The sequence below is a fragment of the Lutjanus erythropterus genome, chromosome 12 (assembly GCF_056507025.1).
Source record: "Lutjanus erythropterus isolate fLutEry1 chromosome 12, fLutEry1.hap2, whole genome shotgun sequence".
Lineage (NCBI taxonomy): Eukaryota > Metazoa > Chordata > Actinopteri > Lutjaniformes > Lutjanidae > Lutjanus > Lutjanus erythropterus.
Genome location: NC_139328.1, coordinates 28,843,229 through 28,859,488, shown reverse-complemented (window position 1 = coordinate 28,859,488; position 16,260 = coordinate 28,843,229). Strand labels below are relative to the sequence as shown.

At 39.7% G+C, this 16,260-nt stretch overlaps 1 protein-coding gene across 1 annotated transcript in view; it reads left to right on the top strand.

Annotated features, from left to right (window-relative positions):
• gpr158b (G protein-coupled receptor 158b) overlaps positions 1-16,260 on the top strand; it is an 85,783-nt gene that overhangs the window by 26,872 nt on the left and 42,651 nt on the right. Inside the window, exon 3 of the mRNA XM_084732502.1 lies at positions 12,337-12,439. Coding sequence (XP_084588628.1) covers positions 12,337-12,439 — 103 coding nt within the window. The remainder of the gene's footprint in view (positions 1-12,336; positions 12,440-16,260) is intronic.

Sequence of the window (16,260 nt, the reverse complement as noted above, 5' to 3'; positions counted from 1 at the left end):
CTTTTATTAAAAAGGGAATTTTTTGCAATAACTTTCCATTCCTCAATAAAATGTTCAGCAGAACGATACTGCGAGCAAATTTCTAGGGCTTTCTTAATCTCCGTTTTAATCAAATTACTGTATTTACTGATGGTATTACCCTGGAATAACCAGACGTTATTGATCTGAATTTAAATGTGAAAGTGCCATGCTGCTTCATGAATAACAATTAGACTGTTAACAGGAAAACAACCTGTTGTAGAGTTTGAGCAGCATACATGATGGCACAGACCATTTTTGATATGAAAACCTTAAAGGGGAATTCCATCAATCTAACACATCATAATGACTTCAGTAGTTGTGAGAAGTGTCACTCAGCTGGAAAAAACAGTCATAAAGTATGTAATATTTTAGCTTGAGAGAAATGGCAGGAGGGGGCTAATGAAAAGGTGCTATCAAGTTGCATCTTGGGACATCAAGCCACACTGAGCTCCTCCCACTGTTCCCTAGATATCCTTGACAACCTGTGAGCCTCCCTCCGAGGTCAGTTCATCTTGTCTGTCACAGTTCTGCACCAGGTTGTTTTTGATATTTCAAGCTTTTTTTTTATCAGAAGTCATAAAGTCTTAAAGTCATCTCCTGTCAGTCTTTCAAATTACTACTTAACTACTGCTAAATTGCTGGAGTGGCCCTTTAATTCCTTACTCTGGAGACTTACTTAACTCTAACAATATACCATTTGTAAGTATTTTTCAAAACACAAAATAAACTACAATATTCTTTCAATATTCTTTCAATATCTTTGTTTTTTTTTTTAACAAAACTGTAGGTAGCCTGTGAATCTCCTCTGCAGTATCTTCTGGCAAGTCTGGCATATTTCTTCTTTGATCTTTAATTAGATTGATGACGCATGCACTGTGGCAAAAAGTGAGGAAGGAGAGCGGAAGGACAAGGATGCATATAGGATGGAGAGGAGGACGAGACAGGGATGGAGGGGAGGATGAGGAGTGACAGCAGAGAGGGACAGTCGTCAGGGAGGATTCATCCTCCACAGAAAAACACCATTCACTCTCTAATCTGTTGCCTGCAGCTCAGCGGCTGCCACGGCAAAATGTAAGAGCCTGTCAAGTCGGCAGCAGCAGTTGGATCTTAATTGAGTGAGGCCTCCCAGTCGAGTCCACGCAGGGAGCTGGGGACCACCCACCCAGATGTCTATGTGGGAAAGCTGAGGGTTCATCTCATAACTCTTAAAATGCCAAGTGAGACTTGCATGTCACTCCAGACACATTTCCGAAGGCTGCGCAGCCAATCAGTGAGAACATTTCGAACATTTCCCCCACTTTAACTAACTTACATATAAATCACAGCCCTGGATTTCTGAATTTACAATCCAATCACCTTTGCTTCCTCAGCTAATGTCCTTTCAGGATGCAGGGAAAGCAACAGCAGCACTCAGCTCAGCCCTCATGGTGACTATCTCCAGTCACAGCACTGTAACCACAACAAACCACCAATCAATAACCGACTATATATCGCAGTTTTTGCCTCTTACATCGATGGAGAAATTCCAGACAAGCTTAAGTCCAAGGTCTTCTCTCCTCAGACATCCACTGTTTCAGCGGTTGGTAGTCTTGTGAAACAGCAGCAGGCAGATTCCCTGCCCAGGGGACAGAGTGATTGTAATGCTTTTAGGGTTTAATGCTTTCAGTGTATTTATAGATCTCTGAGGGACGCAGAGTGCTCTCTCCCTCCCTGTCTCCCTCCTTTTCTCTCTTGCCAACTCCCATCTTGGTGTCGTGTTCACAGCTTTTTATCAAATAGCGTGGCGAGAAAACTGAAACAGGTACCACCGGCTGCAGTCCAAACATGAGAGGCCTCCATGTGAAAGTTACAGATAATTCATTTTCAGCCTGTGGAGGAATTGTATTCACTCACATGAGAAAGATGTTTTACACTTTGTGTGATAGTATCAGGTGATGTTGTGCTCTGCTGTGGTGTTGTACTTGCTAGACAGATTAGCAAGTGATAGCTGGGTTTTATAGGACTGGTGTTTCAACATTTACATAGTTTACGTTTGAACATCAGTTACAAAACTTTTTTAAGGGGAGTATCTAAAAGACTAAATCTTTAGAACAGCTGGGTGTAATTTGTAGTATTTATTTTTCTTGTAGAAAATGGACCACATTGTACTGTAATTGCAGAAATATAACTATATAGCAGTTATGAATTAATTTTAATTTACTGTATCACTACTTTGTACACTCTAATTTCCCAGTACAGATGCAAATTCTATCCCCTGTTTGTGCAGTTGCTGAATGATGGGAATTATTAAGAGTGTGGCAAATCAATGTTCCTTTTTTTTCACACCAGCACTCTGTGAACTCTGCCTCTGATTGACTAGTGCTCATTGCCTCTGTGAGGCTGGTTGTAAACGCTATTTTTCAGAGATATGAATACAGATTTTAGCTTGTCCTTTGGTGTGCCACTGATCGAGGCATTAGAGTTTCACATGGGATCAAAGACCTGCGGCTTCTTTCCAGAACCATCACTTTATTGTGACAACAATACAAACAAAATCCAAGAAAAGCAAAAATTTTGATGGTGGTACCATAATGCAATGCATCCACTGGACACACTGGAAATGTTGTAAGTGTGGAGTGCAACTCAGACCCATCAGACTTACCTCAAGGTTCTCAAGCTAGATGGCTTGAGAACCGGCCAATGTTTCACTAATGCAGTTATAGAATTTTTCACTTAGCTTAGTTACACACCTTTGAATCACTACTTGTGCTGCAGCTTATGAAGGTTTGTTGTATTTTTGGTCATTGACAGTAAGTCAGAGCTTGGAAGGCTGCATTAAGAGTGAGGATGTCATCTTCCTAGGATAGTTAGGTCTACACATGACGCTGCTCCCACAGATATTTGTGACAATGGCAATAAAAATGGCAACTACTGTGGATGATATTGCTATAGTTATACAGGATGTTGTCACTGAATTACAGAGCAACTCTTCAATCAGAATATTTCTTTAATCCTTGAGAAAAACGTTAAGCTTTAGCAAACTCCACAGCACTGTCATGAGCTACTGGTAAAGACAAAACAAACAAAACAAAACTAGAAGGGGTCACTCAGTAGAGTGCATCTGGCAACTGAGAGTGAAGCACCTACTGCAATGCCAGCAGAACTGCCAGATGTAACAACTGGAAATTTGCAAAGATTTTTTGTATATTATAGTACAGTGCAGGTTTTCAAACAAGCAATTACAGGTTCGATGGGCTTCATTTTAAATATTTGAATGAAATATCTAGAATACAACTTCCTTATAAAGTCGTGATGTAAGACGCTGTGGTACAATAGGTCGTGGCATGCACCTTTAACTTTGGTTTGTGACACTAAAGGAGAAGATAATGAAAAACAGGAATTTAATCATCTTGTATTGTGCCTTACTTAGGTGGATCATAGCATATTGGGTATGAAATAAAACTGCAGATGCTCTAGTTTAGACCAAACTTTTCCATGGATGTCAGTTTTTAAACCACAACAAATGCTAAAAATATGTCTCACAACAGACTACTGAGTAAGCCTTGTTTTTAGCTTGGCAGTGGCTGATGACTTGCAGCCAGTTAAGAGGAGTCGACTGTCGATATAAAACAGACCAGTCAATAAAATAGATTTTTCAGAAATCAAGAAAATGTCGTTGAGAATACAGTTATAAATGTCTTCAAGAAATATGAGGCTGATGGGTCCAATAGTATTCAAGATTAGTTGCAGACAGATATAACACTCACACACGCACACACACACACACGCAACCAAATGCATAATCCCATCCAAGCTTGTGCCTGGCGCAGATAATAACTTCCTCTCCCAAACAGAAATGGACCAACATGAACACAATATCAGGCTAAATCAATGAAAGAAAACAAAATGGCAATTCAGTCTGGTTTTCTTTGCGTGTGCTTGTGCCCAGTTTAAGGAAAATAGGGCACTTATGTGTATTTTATTAACATTTAGAATTAGGTAAATATCATAAGCCCACTGCGGTGATGCATAAGCCATCACAAACTGTTTACACTTATAACTGCGTTATTAAAGTTTGTATCTTCTCCCTCAAAATTTGTATTTTAATGACCAGATGCCATTGATCAAGTATACAAGGTCTGAGAAAATGCAAGAAGTAGGTCTCAGCCATATAATAAAACACCACCTCCCCCCAGGGTGCCCTTCTAACAAAATAAGGCTCTCCGTGATTGTGCTCTCTGTGATTGACAACGCAACCTTGAACCCTGTCAGTCAAGTTTTAGTATTAAAAAAAGTGGAATTAAAAGCCCACACTGCATCCAAAGTGAGGTGCAATTATAAAACACTTTCACACTCTGAGCTTGCGGTCTGATGAAGGTGATCCATCAAACTGAGACACGTCAAACGACCGTTTCATAGTGCTTTCATAGTGGCTGAGGAAAAACGAGGCTGGCCTTGGCATCGTTATACTCCCTGCCTTTAGGTGTGTGTGTGTGTGTGTGTGTGTGTGTGTGTGTGTGTGTGTGTGTGTGTGTGTGTGTGTGTGTGTGTGTAATACTGCTGGAAAAAGCAGCCCTGGTGATAGACGACATATGGAGTGGTGTGCTAGTGAGGCAGTTCAGGGATATTGGGTGGCATTAATCTAGTTTTGATGGTCCTTGTCAATCTCTTGTGTGATGTGCATGTTTTCCATATTGCACGCATGGGATCTGTACTTGAACTAGTTCTGAGAGATGTATGGGCTCGGGTTATGTAGGTAGGCCGGAAACACAAACGTTACACCTCTCACACAAGGTTTATGTTCATGGGGAAATTAACGTATACACTTATTCATTTTACGCTCTTATTTGCTGTGCTTTAAAATGCACTTGGGGACCAAAAACTCCTTCTGCTGTGGTAGCACAGACAGGTTTAATAAATGCAACAATTGGGTCTATCTGTCTATCTGTCTGTCTGTCTGTCTGTACGTCTCTCATCTTTTCTGCTCGGCAGATGTTGAAAGTTTCAAAGTTGGACTCCAACCGTGTTCGGGGCCCTCAGGGAGGCTGAGTCCGCGGCTCGCCACCTGCTCCTCCAGTCAGAGGTAGAAACATCCTGGCCAAGACCCAGATTCATTCTGGGTTGGAGGAATACAAAATTATCAGGCTCTGGCTCAAAGCAGTTGCCCCTTCCTGTGTTTTGTTGACTTTAATTTCACAGGTACGCTTATCTCCTCTGAGAGAGAATACTCACGAATAAACACACAAATGCACAGGTTTCCAGCAGCTGATGATTTGTCACTTGCTGTGGCTCATTTTCTGTTTTTTAAGAGTTAATAGGTTACCATTCAGGTTTTGTATGCAAACTTTGACTTAAGAAATGACAGAGCATGGGAATGATTGAATGATGAAAAATATCTCAATACTGTTGTAAAATTTAGTGTTTGTAGCTGTAAGAGCATACAGTACTGTACTTGTTTAGACATTTGAACTTAGAAGCCCCCAAACCACGAAACATGACTCATCTGCTCATATGACAGTAGCATTTATCAGCCTCACTATGAGAGGCAAAAACACCTGCTGGTGCGTGTGCCCAGCTTTCTTTGCACTCACTGCTGTTTTTGTGCAGTATGGAATTTTGCTCTTTAATTTCTATTCATGACTTTCTGTGGAGAGAGTAGTACGGATATTTTATTTGCATAAATATGGTGAATATGCTTTCCCCCTCTTAGGGAGAATGAGATGCTCTGATCTTTTGCAGACCTATTTTTAACCATGCTAGTGCTGTGGCTGAAATGTCAGTCTCTTGGTCCCCTACTTTGGTCCAGAAAGGAAAGATTTCAACAACCAGTGGATGAATTGGCATGAAATTTTTGCATATCCCATTTACACCTGGTATTAAAATGTGATCTGTATGTTATCAAGATGGGGAAAATGCATGCTAATTCAAGGTGTAAATGCTGTAAATGATCAGAATGTGATCAGATCTGCCAGACCACATCTGGAGGTAGTCTGGCTTCAGATCATAGGCTGGTGTAAACGCAAACCATACAAAAATCTGGATAACTTATACGGATACAGATCACATTTTAATACCAGGTGTAAATAGGGTGCTTCTGACTTTGGTGATCCCTGAATTTGTCCATCATTAGCTGCTGTAATTTATGTGTAGTTCTAATTAGCAAATATTAGCATGCTGACATGCTAAGTTTAGATAATGTGAACATGGTCAATATTACCTGCCAATCAGTAAGTTAAAGGTGCAATGTGTAAGATTTAGTTGAGATATAAAGCTCCTTTTACAGTGGACAAAAATACCACTAATACCCACTATCATCTGGCTTTTGTCTTCAGTGGGAAAGATACAATCATCATTTGTTCCCGGGTCAAATGTCTCTGCAGTGGTCATGGATATTTATTGGCTCCAGCTCAAATTGGTGGTAATAGAAACATGACATCTGGATGCATTCCAGCAGAGGGAATGAAGGCCTGCCGTAGGTCACTTATGCGACTCTTTCGCCCCTTTTTCAAATGCATGTGCTTCTTGGATTTACTCCTGAAATGCCATTTTAACCAAGAATAAACACACCAAACACTAACTCTAGATACTGCCTTTTGTGCGAGTTTCACAGCCACCATAGGTTCTCCTACATGCTTGGAAAGGGAGAGTGACACAAGGTGTTTGCAATCTGCATGATCACCTGGTCCACTCTGGTCCTTTAACAATCGGTTTATGAACATGTTAGCCAGATGATGTTAGCATTTAGCTCAGAGCACCGCTGTGCTGAAGTACAGCCTCACAGAACTTCTAATGCATCTGCAGCAGAAGTGCACAAGCAAGTCTTAACCTTCAAGACTCAAGCAAGTTTCACGACACTATGGTGAGAATCATGTGAGTCAAGTTGAGTCCCTGCTGCAAGTCAAGCAAGTCAAGTCATTTCTCAGGTCAAGCAAGTCACAAGTCAAGTCATACAAAGTTCTGATGATCCCCCACAGTTAAAAGACAGCATAGCTGCAACAATGAATCAACTAATGAATTATTAATCGATTATTAAATTAATCACCAACTATTTTGATTGATTAGTCGGTTTGAGTAATTTTTTATGAAAAAAAAGATTTCAGCTTTTTAAATGGATATTTTCTGGTGTCTTTACTCCTCTCTGGCAGTAAACTGAGTATCTTTGGGTTGTGGACAAAACATGACATTTAAGGACGTCATCTTTGGCTTTGGGAAACACAGAATGACATGTTTCACCACAATTTAACAACTAATTGATGAATCGAGAACTCGTAGTCATCTTCTTGTAAAATGGTCCCAGTGCATGTTAAAGGCACTGTCAAAATAAAGATGAATTACAGTAAATAGTAATGGATGGAATTACGCTGTGGTTTCAGCTTTCCATTGATTCATATTGGATGCTTTTACAGTCATGTAAGTTCCACAAATATTACAAAACCTTCATTTAAAATTCCCTCTCATATCTACTCTTGCTTTGTGTTTGATTATAGTCGGCAGAATCTTTTTTACACGACAATAGACACACTGTGCAGTAGCTTCACAGTGGCTGCACGTGAATGTAAAACATAATCAGTGACACTGGATCTTATGAAGGCCACTGATGACATTTATCCCTTTAACAGTCGTCATCCTTGGATTTCCCTTGTTACATAAGGAGGGGATGAAAATAAAGAGGCAGATTTATAACTATTGATACAAAACAGCTGAAACACACAATCACGTTGCTGATATTTTGTACACTGTATAATCATTATGCTTGTATTTCTTCTCCAGTTTTTTTTTGGCTGTTCATTTTTTTTTACAGCTCAGCCCATAATAGCTGTAAGAATCCCCAACTGATGCATTTCGCATTTCAGAGCCGTACCTACAAACTTCAATCAGTCAGTACCTCATAAGAAAAATGCAAAATACTAGAGGTGAAGTCTCCAAGGTGTAAAGCTCACCATCTTTCTTCCCAAAAAAGTGGAAACATACATCATAACTCCCAGGTCTGCTTGTCGTCACCGGTGCAACACGGGAGCAATGATTTACTGTATCTGTTGTTTATTCTGTCAACCACTTACACTTCAGTTCAGGCGTTTATACTCTGCAGCCCGTCCCTCTTGCCGCTGCTTCCCAGTTTAGAGATTTGGGGCTGTTTGTCAGCTTTGAAAAACAACTGATCTGTGCTGCAGGAAGCTTTAGCATGCAGAGCTCTTCCACTTAAGAAAAATAAAGGCAGAAAAGTGAATCGAATCATGTTTTACATTGGATTTATGTGTGTTTTGTTTTTTTTACAGTTATGACACTATAACAGTACAGTAGTTTGCTTTGCAAATGGGGTTGAGTCCACACTGGAAAAGAGACAAGCAGTAGTATCAGAGCTGTTAAGTGTGTGTCAAAATCAAACAAGATGGAGCACCCAAAAATGCAGACCAGCAACAAATCCAGTTCAAAATGTATTTAATAAAGTAAACAAAGGAACAAAGGTTTAAAAATGCAGGTGGGTCAAAACCAGGTTCCAGAAAAACAAAAGAACATACAAAAGGAAAAACGCAAAAACAGTCCAAAAAACAAGAGTCAGGTTCAACAAGAAGGCATATCAGGAGAGGGCAGGAAGACACACAAAGGGCAACAACGAACTGACAAAGAAACAGAGAAACACAGGGACTAAATAGACAAAGAACTAATAAGACACAGGTGGACAGACAGGTGAAACCAGTGGGAATCAAACAGGGCGGGAAAAGGACAAAGACAGGAAGTAAGGACAAGACACATGAGAGAGGACCAGGACTCCAAAATAAAACAGGAAATAATCAACAAAAACCCCAAACCATGACAAAAGCAGGTTAATAACCTCTGAAATGCTAAGCTTTAAGTAAGCAAACTAACTTTTTAAAATTTAAAATGGCTGAAATAAAATGTTCAGTGCTGCAAGTCCCACCTCCAAAATTCCTGGACTTTTGAAAAATACTACCTAAGTCCCCAGTAGCTGCAAAGTTTCCTCAAAAGTTTCCCAGTCCCAGGAAAGTTCCTACAGTGGAATCATTTTCTTTTTGTAATACAAAGCTTCAAACTGTCTCAGCACAGAATGTCAACATGAATCTTCACTGAGATGCTAGTCTCATCATCCAGTCCTTTTGTCTCCTCCTTGGTCAGGAAACGGGATCATCCGCTAAGATCAAAAGTTCAGAATTACACCTAACAACACCTCTAAAGCACCAGTGGATTCTGTTTGTTTCATCAGTCCACAGACAAAATGTAAAGTAACCAAACAACAAAATACAACATGTTACTGAGCTTTGAGCTCATTACTGAGGTGCTGATAGGCTCATTTTTGAACTTTGAAGAGGGCCTTGCCTGCTGTTTCCCCTGCTTCCAGTCCTTGCTAAGCTAATTGCCTCCTTGTTCTACGTGTGGCTCCGTACTTGCACACAGAGAACGAGGGCATGACAATGGCATCTCATTCTAAGCAAGAAAGTGAAGCAAAATATCAAACTATTCCTTCGACGTGGGCTCCGCTTTGAATACCAGAAAAATAAAAACAGTCGATCAGTGGCTGTCACTGATTCACGGAGTATAAATATAGTCCCGCTGCTCTCCATAGCGGCCGTCCCAGAGGAGATATACTGTTTTTACTGTTAGCATGCGATGTAATCCACTATTTATGAATGTTCATGTCAAATTTATCGTGGCTTTATTTTAGTACAGGGATATGTGCATTCACATGAGTGTGCAGAATCCATACTGCGGCCTGCGTGCGCGTGTCGCTGAGTGTGTTTTCTCTCCAGATGGTGTGTAAGCCCATGTAGCTCCCACAGTTATCAATGCAAGCTGGAATTATGCAGACGCGCTTTAATTCTGCAAACAACCCTTAATTCTTAATTTAGATATTAATTAGTTTCCCTGTTACTTGGCAGGGCCCTGTGATTTCCCCTGACACCAGGCATGTTTATAACTGGGGCGTCTGCTGCTTCACGCTGCAGAAAAAGCATGTCGACGATGTAGGAGACTCAATAACATGATTGAAACAAGTTCATTAACTGAGACCACAGCAGCAGGAGTGTAATCATCAGCCGGCAGTGAAAACACAGAGGAACTGTACTTTATTCAGCTTATGATGTCTGTTTTAACCACTGAGACCCTGTATAATACTTGGATTCTTTGATTTCAGTGATCGACGAGGACTCTGTAAGACGCTGTAGTCTGTGTTTAGCCTTCTGCATTATAAATGTTACAGCATTCTCTATCAGTGAGCGTCTGTACTAATCCCACTGTTGGTTGCCATGAATCATGCAGATATTGACAGTGTTTTCCAAATGCAAATATTTTGAAACTCTAATACTAGATCATATTTACTCAAAAGACATGTTGAAGCATGTTGTGACACCAGAAATACTAAAAATAATACTGAGTGTGTGAAGAGAACAGTCAACACAATCTTTGTTTATGTGTTTGCAGCTGTTATGCTTTTGACCTCATGTTCTGGTTCATTTTCATATCTGGATGATATAATTGGTTTTCCTCTTCACTGTAGGGCTGCAACAAACCATTATTTTTGATTAATCTGCAGATTATTTTCTCAAAATCTTCCTGGAAAATGTCAGTAAATAATGAACAATTTCCAACAGCCAACTGCGACTTCTCAGTAAATTCAATAATTGATGCTCTTTGGATATATTTACACACTAAACAAAAATATTAATGCAACACGTTTTTCCGTTGAGTTGAAGTAAGACATATGATTTCTTCTGTTCACAGGTAAGAGTTTATTTCTCTCAAATTTTGTACAAAAATGTGGTAAAATCCATGCTGATGAGCACTTCTCCTTTGCCAAATGAATCCATCCTGAGGTGAGAAATATGGAGATGCCAATTAAACCCCTGGATTATTGTACAGTTGTGTGTTTTGGACTGGTTACAATAACACTATTTTGGGAAAAGATATTTATTAGGCACTGAATTATGGATATTTCAAATAGGGCAACAGATAGCATTTTTTTCCCCCAAGAGGTCAAAGTCATGACCTGCCCCATTCTGCCACTGATTGACTAAAGGCATGGTCACACGTCACCAAAGTAAGGGGAGTGGCTTCAAATTTGCATCCTTTTTTTCGCGTCAAATTCAACTTTGGCGAACCTTGAAAGGGCGGAGTCACAGCCTTGACAAATAGCAAAGATGGCCACTCTGCCACATTCACGTATGTGTGACCCTGCTGATATTATAAACCAAACCCTAAACAAACAATCCTCCTGCTGAAACCTAGGCCTGGGCAATATTTTATACCAGTAGATATTGATGATTATCCATCATATAGCTCATGACCAATGACATGTGTACTCACAAGTTTGGAAGCAGCTTAGATGATAAAATAATATTGTTGTATTACCGGTTTCTGGAAAATATTCCTGCAGTTTAGCAGTTTAGTGGGAGCACTCGAGGGGGTTTGTCTGTTAAATGATTGGCTGTTCATGTGTCACTTGTAGCATGCTCCGTTATCATGAGATATGACAGGCTGCTTATGAGCCACAGCGTATTTATTCCTTCTTTCATGGTGGTTTGCATTCAGTGTATTTAAGTGAAACTATTGATATTGATGACATGTTTAGCACTCATAGATATCCATTGTTTTATCACCCAGGCCCACCTAAATCTAACCGACCCAATCAGTGAAGGCAACGAGTACTTACTAGCCAACTGGAGGCAGAGAAGGGAATATTTTTATTATATTTTATTTTAATTATATAATTTTGAGAGAAATAAACCTTTTGTGTGCATAGAAGACTCAAATGTGTTTTATTTTAACCCATGAAAAATGAGAGCAAGTGTTGTGTTTATATTTTTGTTGATAGCATATACACCCATTTTTTGACATGCTTTTCCTTGTTCTTAGCTGTCACGCCTATTTCTGTGTAACTACACTGAGAGCAATGAAAAAGCTGTCAAATTCCTTGTATGTGCAAACGTTTGGTCAGTAAAGCCGATTATGATAATTAAGAATCAAAGCTTACCTTGTTTTAGAAGAAAAGCTAATTATCTACATATTTCTGACAGATTTTTTGTTGTTGTGTCCAGTAATTTTTTAATTCTGATTCTGAAATATTCAGAGAGAATTCATCATTTTGCTCCCACTTGTTTTTGGATTTAATAAACAAAGCAGAGTTGCGTTGGCTGAGTCACCATGTTGGTCGATCATCCCTCTTCATCCTGTCGTTTCACATTATTTCCTCTTCAGTTTCTCACTTCTGCCCCCATGCAACTACTTCCTGTGATATTCTTGTTAATAACAGTGATATTCTTGTTTACAAAACTGTTTTTTTTGTTAATATCCACTTTGTCTTCTCTGCATTTTTCCCCCCAGTGCACTCCCATCGTTGGCCATGGATTTGTGTTGGACAAGTACAAGTGCCAGTGCAGGAGAGGATTCTACCATCCGAGCCGAGTGGCTCTCAATGGCTTTAAAAGTAGGTTACAAATCCCTCTGTGATACAGAAATACATTTTACAGCGAGCTGTCACATCAAAACTTTGAATCTTCTAAAAGCAAGCTTTTGGTATTTATGAAAAAAAAAAAAAAAAAAACAACTTCTTTTTTCAGTTGACAGCCACACATTTTGTTTGAAATTCCTCTTATGTCTTTGAATGGGTATCCTGGGGCCCGTGAGGTTATGAAACCCCAATCTTCAGTAAAAGGATTTTGACTGTTCTTATTGTGGAAATGTCTACTATGTTTCTATCCTGAGCTGGAGTGCGAGCCGCAGGTGGCGTGTGAGTCACAGACCTGTTGGATGATGGTGTGGTTGCGTGCACAGAGCACATATCTTGGTGGGATACATTTGAATAAAGGTTTAGTCATACTTTAATTGACTGTTCACTAACAACCCTTAGTTACTGTTGCTATGCATGTCAAGCTTTCCATTGTCACACGGGACATGCTGTCAGATTTACACCATTTGATATTCTTAGTCATTTTTGAAACAAAGGCTCTTTGATTTTATCCACAAGTAAACAAAAGCAGGCTCCATTTCTAGTTAAGGACCATGGATTTTTCTGAGATGAAAAATGTCACAAACAGATTTTGTCAGCTTGCGCTAATGCTAACACTAATACTTCAGCTTATTTTTATGTTTCCACCTGGACCTTATAGAACAGAGGTTCTCTCTTTTTTTCCTCAGCAAAGGACCCCCTAAAACTTTTTTTTTACACTTTCTTTTAATACTTTTTACACTTCTATTTAGTTATCTGAAAGAGTGACACAAATTAAATGTATTAGAAAGATATTATGCATTCAATATTAAAAATATTTGCACCATGTCAACACAGAAAACCCGTAATATGCATACTCACACATCAAGAGACTGTATTATGTGTGTGTGCTTAAATATACAGTTAAGAAATTCAGATTATTTTAAATATGCAAGGTAAAGCTATAGATATAGTGCAGTGTTTTATAGTACAATATTCCAGATAAAAATGTTATTAAAATGTTATTCATTCTGACATGTGTTCCTTAATGGTGTGGATGCTTATTACTGAAAATACTTGGACAAGCAACAAAGTGGTTAGATTTGTGTTTTAATGATCAAATTTTAAAACAGTATCCTGCACTTTTAAAAGGGAACACTAAGGCCAGTTTGGCCAGTGTAATGAAGGTTAAACCTTGTTGTTGTAAAGATAGCAGTATTGAAAAATATCTCTGATACTGCCTAAAATGCTGGTATGAGTATTGGTGAGCTGCTACCACTGCCGGTAGAAATGTCCCTCAAAGACGACTTTTTACTTTTATACTTTGAGTAGATGTCAGAGCCTGTACTTTTCACTGTTACTTGAGTAAATGCTCACGTAAAGAACAACTCCAGGATATGAAAGGGGGAGAAAGAGTGGCAAATGAAATGCAGCAAAGGGCAGTAGGCAGGAGTCCAACTCGCTGTTGGTAATGGATTACAGTTACCTTTTTTGTATTAAGTAATATGTTACTCTCCAAACCTGAATGCAAATCTTGTCATCACTCTCATATTTCAATTATTCCTTATTTTAAATGTGACACACAATGAATCTGTTCTGAAAACTTACAGTAAAATTTGTACACAACTTGACTTTGAGCCTGTTCTCCACCAGTGTTTCTCCTTTCACCTTTGGGTTTTTAAGTATATCCTTAACTTAACCTCCCTGCCCGTGCTTTGGATTTGAATGCCTGTATTCTGACACCTTGACAGAAAGCGCTGCAGTGTCCTCCGGCAGAGAGCTTGGCCCTGATGAGCGAGATAATCAGGCAACGGCGGTGGTTCTCATTCCTGACTCCAACAATACAGCACCCCAAGGGGGATGATATGCTAAGCTGGAGCTTTATTGTAATGCAGCGTGATGAGGCCTGTAGTCAAACAGCTCAGTCTGTGAAGAGCCTCATCTTCCAAAACCCCATGCAGAACCCGTCATTAAAAACCACTGCAGCTCAGATTGGGTCGCAGTAGCTGGCGACCCTGATTCCCCCCCCTGGAACCTGTCTGTTATTCCTTGTGCATCTCCAAAAACAGAGCAGACTGGAAACAGATTTTGCATTGTTCCCTAGCAACAGGCCAAAAGGACAGATGTCAAAGGGGAGAAAGGATGGAGAGAGAAAAGCACAGCCTTTAATAAATGAATTATTTGGAAATGTGCAATGGATCATGACATTTGATCTGAATGTCAGAAGCAATTTTTTTTGCTTGTGATCTTAAAAAATCTGTCTTGATCTTGATAGTTATGACTATTCATTACCATGATAGATAGATAGATAGATAGATAGAGCTTACTGGATAAGTCTAACTATAATTCTACATATAATTTGTAATTCTTTTACAGATTTGTTCTTTTTTATGACACTCTCATGACTTGAGATAGAACCACCATAATCCAGAAATCTGGAGAGAAAGAGTGAGAGAGGAGCTCAAACAAACTATTTAGATATTTACAAGATAAACAGACTATTCACATATTTACAAGATATCCTAATCCAAAGTAAAAGAGTGTGAGAAGTTCACTTGCACTTTGAGAAGTTTCAATCCAGATAAAGTTTCAGAGCGAGAGTGTAAGGAAACCTTAGAAACTGCGGTTTCAGGATTGAACGACATGTTTCCTCAAAACGGCGCATGATGGTGCACAATAGGCTTTCAGGTTTGTTTTCTTTCGTTTGGTTGGTGTGTCATAAGTGTTACCCAATCAGCAGAAACGTATGTATAAACGCTGCTGTATAAAAAGGCCTGGCAGACACAACAGGTCAGGCATCACTGTTCTGTTAAAATAAACATTTTGCTATGTTTTGTCGGGGCTGAACACAGCCCTGAACTCTCTCTCCTACATCGGGCAGTGTCCTCCTGGGTTGTGTCTTGAAGGGAACCCTTGATTTGTGAGATATTTTGGGTTAAATGTTCTCTTGCAAGGTCTTTTGTGGGTCTGGGCTTCCCTTCTAGGCACTACCGTCCAGCTGCCTGCCTGCCAGCATGGTACAGAAGAGGAAGAGACCTCTATGCTGCTGGTAGAGTGTGTCCCTAAATTTGTCACTAGTCGCATTTTGTCAATGGCCCGGCCGCTGCCAGCTTGTATGACATTCCTGCTGTTTGCCTGCAGCACAAGACAAAAACACAGAACCTCCTTTAATATATTCACCATGTCATTATGTATAAAAACCTTTCCTCAGTACTAGATATTTGCCTGACGTGTTACATTAGTGCAGAAAGTCATATTAGATGAGAAGCAAAATGTCACTCATAACAAACACGTGTAGCATTAATCTGCCACACACAATCACAACGAGACTCCTCAGACCTGTTAGATATTCTCTCTCTGAAAAATTCTAAGTATAATTGCATGACGCATTTTAAATCCAAAGCCATTGGTCCTGTGTCAGCTCTCACCAAGTGCCACTGAAACAGCAAACTGATCACTGGCGCACTGATCATAGAGTCTGATGAACGTTTGTACAATTCATCACAAAGCCAGAACACACAGTGACAGTGTGAACTGCTCTCCTTCGTTTCTTCCTCACCATGCTCTGTGCAAAACCGTCCGCCTCCTTTCATTACTTTGCACCACATGCACAAACTCTGACCACCCTGCCGGAGCTAATAGTTAATTCTGCTGTCTGAGCAAACTGGGAGGTTTCCTTCTTGACATGATGAACACTTTTCACCAGTTACTTTTGTGATTCCTGCCGTTTAAGACCCAAAAACAAATTTTCATTTTGATCTCGAAATAAAGTCATTTTAGTTTGTTTTCTACCCCTTTGTTATTGTGCACCTGTCTATTGA